Genomic DNA, 8,265 nt, shown 5'->3' with positions numbered 1-8,265 from the left:
GCCGTGGCCGGCGCTGTGGCCCCCCCGCCTCACAGCTCTCTGCAGAACCAGAAGCTGCTGCTCGAGAACCGGCTCCTGCGGGAGAGGACGTGTAACCTGGCTCTGGAGAACCAGGAGCTTCGCTGCCGCCTGGGTTTAGATGTGGTGAAGACGGAGGAGGAGGAGGAGCAGGAGGAGGAGAAGCCCCAGGTGAGCTCTCCGCCACGTTGGCGGCGTGTCTTCCTCTTTCCGGGCAGAACCGGCCGGGCTCCCGGAGGTAACTGCGTGGCAGTGGGCGGGGAGGAGGAACCCTGGCGCCGGGAGCTTTCGGGCGGAAACTGCCCTGCTGCGAGCAGGGAGAGAGACTTCATGTGCCCGAAACATTCGTGCCTTCCCCATGGAGGCTCCACCACCGAGTCTGACCTGGTTGCCCTGGTCACGGAGGATAGCGAGCTGACTACTTCCAACCTGTTCTAAGACTTTCATCTGTTCTTCTACATTGTGATCTAGAGCAGAGTATTAACTGTTAAGAGTGTAATGTATAAAAGAACAGGAGGTATAGTGGGGGGGACACATTTAAGTAGCAAACAAAATAAATGGGCAGACGTATGGAAGTTTGAGCCAGCTCTGGAAGTGGTCTTACCTTCATGTTCCTGCAGCACAAGCAAGTGGAGAATCTAATGTTAGAAGCCTCTGCAGGAAGAGCATGATCCCCAGGATTACGTACTGTCTGACAGAACATTTGTGGTGACACAAATGTGTTTCTTCCCTTGGTGCAGGGTGTGAAGGAATCGCAGGTGGAAGAGATGAGATTGGTGACCGGGTCCGCTGAGTCCGCAGCACTCAGACTACGTGTTCCTCTGCAGCAGGTGCAGGCCCAGCAGTCACCATTTCTGATAACTTCCACATGGATTCTGATGGCAGTGACTCTTCAGATGCAGAGGTGAGCATCTGCTCCGATCCCCAATACTGGAAACTTAAAACCACTGTGGATTTTACACACTAGTTTGGTAACTTCTTGATTTAAAGTCACTTGATGACTTTCCATAGTTGCCTGGATTTCCAAGTCTTGGAAAGCTGTACCTTGTGGCTCAAAACAGCTGTGCTGAGCTGTATCCAGTGAGTACAGGAGTTCATGGAACTTGAACAAGTCCAGTTTCCATAAAATCTTGAGAGTATTACTTGAAACAAGTCTCTTAGCTCTTAACAACAAAAGTGTACAAATCTAAAAGCAGACTGTGCTTTTACTGTTGAAAAACACTTGATTGTTTTGCTGATGTGCTGGCACTTAGCAAAGCTCTTTGAACTTAAAGCCCTGTCTCTTATGGCTTCCTCAAAGGTAAGGGACAGGCATCTTTCACCTCTAAAAAACCCAAACAAACCCCAAAACAAAATCCCTGACTTTGGTCATGGGCAGGCCTGCTAAGTCGGGTGGAGTCTGCAGGCAGGGTGGGCTCTGTACCTGAGGGGTCCAAGATCTTGAGTTTTTAATAGAGACTGTGAATAGCAAATGTGTGTAGAGTTGTATGGGGATTGCCAGTACTATTACAAAAAAGTTACTTAACTTTTGGAAATTTCTTTGCCTGTTAATTGCTTTAACTGTTCTGATGTTCTTGGTAAAACTCCCAGTTCTGTGAGCATACTTTAACTCAGAGGTGAGGGTTAATAGATGTCACAACAGATGTCTTGCTCTAACAGCCATAGGCTGTCTTTCTAAAACAGTATTTTGTTCTGCAGTCTGATCTACTGTTGGGCTTTCTGGACAGTCTGGACCCAGACATGTTTCTCAAATACGCTGATTCAGCATCAGTGTGCCTGGAAAAGCTGGAGGAAGAGATGTGTGGAGAAACAAGTTCCATACCAACCTCCCCCTCTCCCTCTTTGGGGTCCCCATCAGCAAAGCTGGAGGCCATTAATGAACTGATAAGGTTTGATCATGTGTACACGAAGCCCCTAATACTGGAGATTCCTGTTAAAGTGGGCAACCAAACCAATATGCTAGTGAAAGTTGAGGAATTCTCTCTCCCTCCATCTGAAGACAAAGCTACCCCTGAGGTCCCAGTATCTGTGAAAGAGGAACGTGTAGACAGCTTCATGCCCAAGCTGGGCATCTCTGACCTGCTTCCCTCTCATTGTAGCCTTGCTGCCTCAAGCTATCTGTTGGATGCTTGTAGTGACTCTGGGTATGAAGGATCCCTGTCACCCTTCAGTGACCTGTCCTCTCCACTTGACACTGGCCATGCTTGGGAGGATAACTTTGCCAATGAACTCTTTCCCCAACTGATCAGTGTCTAACTCGGTAGTGTTAACCCCCTTGGGTGATGATCCTGGCAGGGTAACAGGATAAGTCCCTTTGGGGGGTGGGTGGAAATGAAGTGTACTCAGTGTTGCTCACTCCTGCCCCTGCTAGTAGACAGAGCTATGGCCAGTGCGTTTCTCCTGGTGTGAAAAAGCCTAGGGTGCGCTGTCCTGCCCCCCTCTGTCAGCACTGGCTGATGAGGATGGAAAGTCTTTCTCAGTAACTTGCCAGTTCTATGTCAACCTGAAAATGTTCATTTTGTTTTCTATTTAAGGTAATTTTAACACCAAGAACTGCAGTGGGATAGTCATGTATAGACAGCTGGGTTAAAACTAAGTAGTCTGTAGAACTACAGATTTATTATGTAAATGCTTGTTTTCCATTTGCTATGTAGAGTTTTTCTCCATTTAATATTTAACTGTATCGGTGCAATTAAAGTGCAGTGCAGCTCACGAACCCTTTTTTGCCTTGGGTCTCAATGGGGAGGGGAGTCTGGGCCTTGCAGAACTTGAAACAGCTTTTCAGAGATGGGGTGTCTGTCTCATCTCTGTACCACCCAGCAGCCCCTCTTGTGTGTGAGCTGCTCCTTCAGCAGTGCCTTTCTGGAAGCACTTGGTGCTGCAAGCTCTGTTCAAGGTAGGTGGGTTTGTACGAGGGTGAGAGCTGCCAGAGCAAAATCTGCACCTGGATAGAGAATGTGGTTGGCGGTAGCTTGGTGTCTGAACGAAATTACTGCAGTATCTTCCTGTTGGCAGCATGTTTGTGAAGCAGTGTGAGACACACATGAGATGAAAAAGGGGCAGATTCTGTGTTACCACAGGAATCCCTGAAATAAAATTTGTAGGAGCTAATTTCACAGTAGGATTCTGTTATCCTCATCCATTTGTTTCCACATCACACTATTAAAGACACTTGAACTGGGGTGATGGAGATGAAACTGAAATTTTACACTGAAAGTGAGAGCTGTTCCAGGTGTTGGACAGACTGTTCTTGGTTTCAGTGCTATTTCAGGTCTTGCATTCAGTTTTGACAAAAATAACTTGAGGCAGGGGAAGGAAGGAAATGGGGCATGGGACAGGAAAGTATTGGTCACTGCCACTCAAGGGGACAGGACTGCTGGATTACAAGCAGCTTGGTTATTCAGGCTTGTAATAAAGCATTTCTGTCTGAATATTGGATAGCAGTAACAACTACAGCTGTGCAATATAGTAGATTAAAAAAAATTAAGCTTTTAAGTCGTCTGAGAATTAAGTTGCTTTATTTTGAAGCTGGAAAACGGATGACTGCAAGAGGATCCTTTAGTACCTAATTACATTGTCCTGCGTCCAAAAAGCAAATGAACAATTGAGAATTTGATCCACAGTTCTGCATTACTTCTCAGTGTTACTGAAACTGCATATTAAATAAAAAAAATGAATATAAGTACAAGAGAAGTAATGTAAGGAGGAAGCTTCATTTTTTCATGACTCAGCTCTGCATTTTCTAGCCTAGAAGTCAAAGACAGTTTACAGGCATATTGTGGTAGTTGGAAGTAGCACCTGTAAGAGGAGTGATATGTCATGTACTCTCCTCAGGGCTGGGGGAGGCTCAGCCTAGCACACCAAAGGTGGTGGGACTACTCCTCCTGTTCAAACAGCAGCACCTGCCCTCTACAAGGTGGCCCAACAGACTGAGCAGGAATTGATGGTGCTGCAGGATTTTGAGTGAGTCGCTGCAGACCTAACCTGTGCCTCTAAGAGGCTTTTCCTATTTTTGCCTCCTCAGGAGCTGATCCCAATTGTAGAGGAAGTGGAATTTTTGGTGATGTTATCTCCCTTAAGATATCTCAGGTTATCAAAGATGTTTCTCAGCCCAGTTTCATGGGTGGCTTCAGAAAAGGGGGAAGGGTCTCTTGATCAGGGGGTAGGGATAGGATGAGGGGTGATGGTTTTAAACTGACATAGGGGAGATTTAGATGAGATCTGAGGCAGAAATTCTCCCCTGTGAGGGGGGTGATGCCCTGGCACAGGCTGCCCAGAGAAGCTGTGGCTGCCCCTTCCCTGGAGGGGTTCAAGGCCAGGTTGGACGGGGCTTTGGGCAACCTGGGCTGGTGGAAGGTGGCCCTGGCCAGGGCAGGGGGTGGGACTGGATGGGCTTTAAGGTCCCTTCTAATCCAAACCATTCTGTGATAACCACCAGAAAATCCAACATTGCAAAGAACTGCTTCAGACAACATTCAGAATAAAAAATTCTACCTCCCCTGCATAGGAGTTTGTTGTTCTTAAGCCAAACCAACTACACTTTTCAGCTGCTAGGCAAGCTTCTGCTCCAGTAGTTGTCCTGAGCCAGTGCTACGAGATCCATGCTTGCAACTCTGAGATTTTAAACTGCTTTAAGGTAGGTAGTGGTGGTTTGAACCAGCATCCTGAGTAAAGAACAGTTGTATGGCTGCACATGTAGGCTTTCTGTACTCAGCTTATGGGCCTGCCCCAGAGCAGCCACGTGCTGTGAAGCAGAGCATCTGCCACGGTGGGGAGGAAGCAGTGGTGGGTACATTCCCCTTCCTCTGCTGCAGCAGCTGCCAACTGTCCCTGAAGCAGCACTGCAGCCCTCATCAGCTGGGCACTACCTCAGAGAGAGCAAGGGAAGAGGGTGAGCAGCAGAACGCCACCGTGGCCGGCCTGTGAGGAGCTCTGCTGCCCCGGGCTCGTTCCAAACCTGAAAGCCCTCACTGTGGGGACTGCAGCACCCACCCTGCTGCCTCTGTCCCTTTCCTGCTCCTGCAGAGGCTGCTCTGGAAGCTGTCCTGCTGCTCCTCACCTTCCTCCCCAGTGTGGCACCTCTGCTACCCTGGCACCTCATAGCGGGGCTGTGGCCACACCCAGCCCTGTCGGTCTTGGGGGCTCAGGCTGGTGCTGTTCAGCTGCTGCAGCACCACCTGTGAACGTGCTTCAGACGAGCTCCGAAGGTGATGCCAAAGGAAGCAAACTATATAATCCTCAACGCTGCCTATGGAAAATCGGTGCCACACCCCCACTGCTGGGGGAGCACTGCCACCCCTCACCACGTGGGGCTGCAGGGCCGCTGGTGTGCGCGGCTCTGCCCGCTGCCATCGTGCATCCCTTTGCTTCCTCACAGCTGAACACGCTGTGCCTGGATGAGCAACCAATTCTTAACGTCTTAAAAGCTCAAGCACAATTCTGTTCCGGTCACATTTCCATCGTATTTGGAAATGGACTCTGTTCATTAGGCTCACACCCAAACCTTCTTAAGCACAGCAGACAAAAATGTTGAATGAAGTAGCATTTACACTGTTTTGCTTCCCTTTTTCAACTTTACAGCTACAGAGTTCCTGGCAATACTTTGTCCTGATTAACTGGCAGCATTATGTTCCAAGAAAAGCTGCTAAGAGTTACTGAGATCTCTTCCACAAAAAGCACACCACTAGTTCTCGTTTGGCATCTGGAAGCCTAGTAGTATCCATAATTTCTATTACCACTAGTATTTTTTACTAGAATCAAGTCCACTTAGGTGCTACCAAGGCAGGATGAGGGGTTTGGGTTGTTTAAAATATATATATTTATCTAGTACATCAACATCCAGAGATTAAAGTGTGAGAATTTAATCTGTCAAGAGAGGATCGTTACTGAGATTTTTCTGCAGATGAGAAAAGCCAAGTTAAACTAAACCCAGGCAAAGCTGGGGCAGCAGGGGGAGGAGTTCTGGAGGCACAGAGCGGCTGATCTCAGGCTGATCCCACCGCTGTCCTGAGCTCCCCGACTGCTCTGGCCTCTGCTCGGGAGTCCTGCTTGCCTCACCAGCACAGATCCAGACCCAGTGTTCATGGGTGTGTTGCATCTGCACTTGATTAACTAAATCATCTGCTTTGGCAGCCAGGCAGCTGCTCTAGCTCAGTGATACATGACACAGGCTCTGGAACAATGACAAGTCCAGGTCCGAGCCCGTGCCGAAATAAACTCTGTCCCTCTCCCCAGGGCTGCCTCTGTACCGAGATCCTCGTCCCATCTCCGCAGTCTCCCAGCCAGCCCTCAGAGCCTGACACAATCCTAAATGGGTTGGGCTTTGCACGGTTCTTTTCCTCTCTCTATTTAAATATTGCCGAAGTATTTAAATATTGCCTAAATCCACACTACAATTTAGGCGAGTCAGTGTTTGACTCAGTCTAAAAACCTCAGGGCGTTTTATTATTATTTGTGAATATACATCTGAAGCACAATTCTTCCCTCATTTTGAAAGCAGAGGTAATACTGGTCTAGCACACTCATCTTTATCCTTCAGCTGCTCAAAAAACTCTTGAACAGAAGATGGTAAACAAGAGCAATTCCAAACTCTTCTCAAACATTTCTTGATTTTACACAGAACTAAGCGAGCTAGGCATTCTTAATTTTAGTCTGAAGTAAAAGGAAAGATCTGAAAACACAAGCTACAGCAACACCTTCTGGTGCCCCTTTGCTCTGTTAGAGGCCTTTGGGTCATGACAGATTTACAGCAACGTTTCCTTTCTCCCAGATTCAGGTTTATTCTACCCTGCTGTTGTCCCTGCCCTATCCTGTTGAACACCCTGGAGGAAAGAAGTGACATGCCCTTGGGACGACATAGTTAAATTAAAAATCTTCCTAGGCCAGAAGAATATTCTACCACAGCTGAAGGGCTGAACATAAGATCTCAAGGTTTTCACTTTTATTAGGAATGAAACACAGCCATCTAAAAAATATTTTATAAAATTTATTGAAAACTGACATACAAAGGGTGATTTGGTCCCAAGAGAAGACAGACCAGAATCAGATCTTCCATATTTCAAAATAAAGTTTTTCCTAATACTGCATCACACGTGCCATCCCGCTGGTAAACAGCATTAATAGGGAGTCTTTCAAGGAAGCCAACAACAAACAAAACTGTTACAAATACAGAAGTTTGAAAACACCCAGTAGCTTGTTCTCTCTTACCCTCTCCAAATGATTGCTATAGCAAGAATCCTGCACAGCCCCCCTAGATACTAGATTCCTGCTCTACCCCACTCCTCCCTCATCAATTCAAGCAATTCAACCCTGTTCTCTCCCATCACAAGGGCAGAAATTAATTATGAAAAAATTATAGTAAATATTTTCTACCAAAGCAAATTTCTTGGACACAGTCTTTTCCCATCTCGTGGTCTTTGTCAACAGTCCACCACTATACTCTTGTTTCAGATGGCAGGATAACAGGGATCAGTAATGCCATATTAGCATCGAATGTAAGGGGAAAGTCAACCTTTGGTACAGACACAGCAGGAAAACCACGTGCTTAAAAGCCATCTACAAAAATTTCTTCCTCTGCAGATTTGATATGCAATTTGTCATTTTTAAGAGGAAAAAAATCTGCATCTATTTAGGCTTCCCACTTTTCTTCATGCTCTGCTGCAAATTTAGTGCTGCTGAGATGGTTTCAGCAAATTTTTTGTTATCCTTTTTTTTCAGTTTATTTAGGATTCAGAGCTATCAGCTAAAACAGTTCCAACCTTGAACTTTCACTATAATCCTGCAAGCTTAAAGCCAGGTAATTATTTGGAGGCACCACATTTTTTACTTGCAGTGACTACAGCCTTCTCCAATCCACATTGCTTTACTTGATTCTCAAGCAATGTAGCATGTCAAAGGCTGCAGATTTTAAGCAGGCTCAAGAGCTTAATAATACATGAGAAATTTTACGCAGTACATACAAGAGATTTATAGCAGACCCTGAAATGAAATTAGACATGATAGCAAGATAAAGCTGCACATGTTCTCCAATTTAATAAAAGTTCCAGAATGGTAAAGTTATACGCTGGTTTCCAGAGTAATACCTATTCAAATGTTGGAATGTTTTTAGGGAAGCTCTGAAATGTTTTAGCAAGAGACAGCAAATTTCACACAACCTTCGACAAGAGCAGCAAGATAGACAGGATTTAACAAATAGGGCTATCTTTTGAACTAAGCTTCTGCTGTCAGCCAAAAGAAAAAGAAAGGATG

At 46.2% G+C, this 8,265-nt stretch overlaps 1 protein-coding gene across 1 annotated transcript; it reads left to right on the top strand.

The window, feature by feature from the left end:
* On the top strand, positions 1-2,730 carry XBP1 (X-box binding protein 1; the record flags this gene model as incomplete). The annotated part of the gene is given in 4 exon segments (XM_026859994.1): positions 1-189; positions 768-836; positions 839-922; positions 1,717-2,730. Coding segments are annotated over 4 exon segments (900 nt in total), but the record flags the coding sequence as incomplete, so codon positions are not given.
* Between the last annotated feature and the right edge of the window lie 5,535 nt (positions 2,731-8,265).

The sequence above is a fragment of the Athene cunicularia genome (genome assembly GCF_003259725.1).
Source record: "Athene cunicularia isolate RWA chromosome 15 unlocalized genomic scaffold, athCun1 chr15_part1, whole genome shotgun sequence".
In the NCBI taxonomy this organism is placed as follows: domain Eukaryota; kingdom Metazoa; phylum Chordata; class Aves; order Strigiformes; family Strigidae; genus Athene; species Athene cunicularia.
The sequence above is the reverse complement of the archived record's forward strand: the minus strand, read 5'-3'. Positions and strand labels throughout refer to the sequence as shown.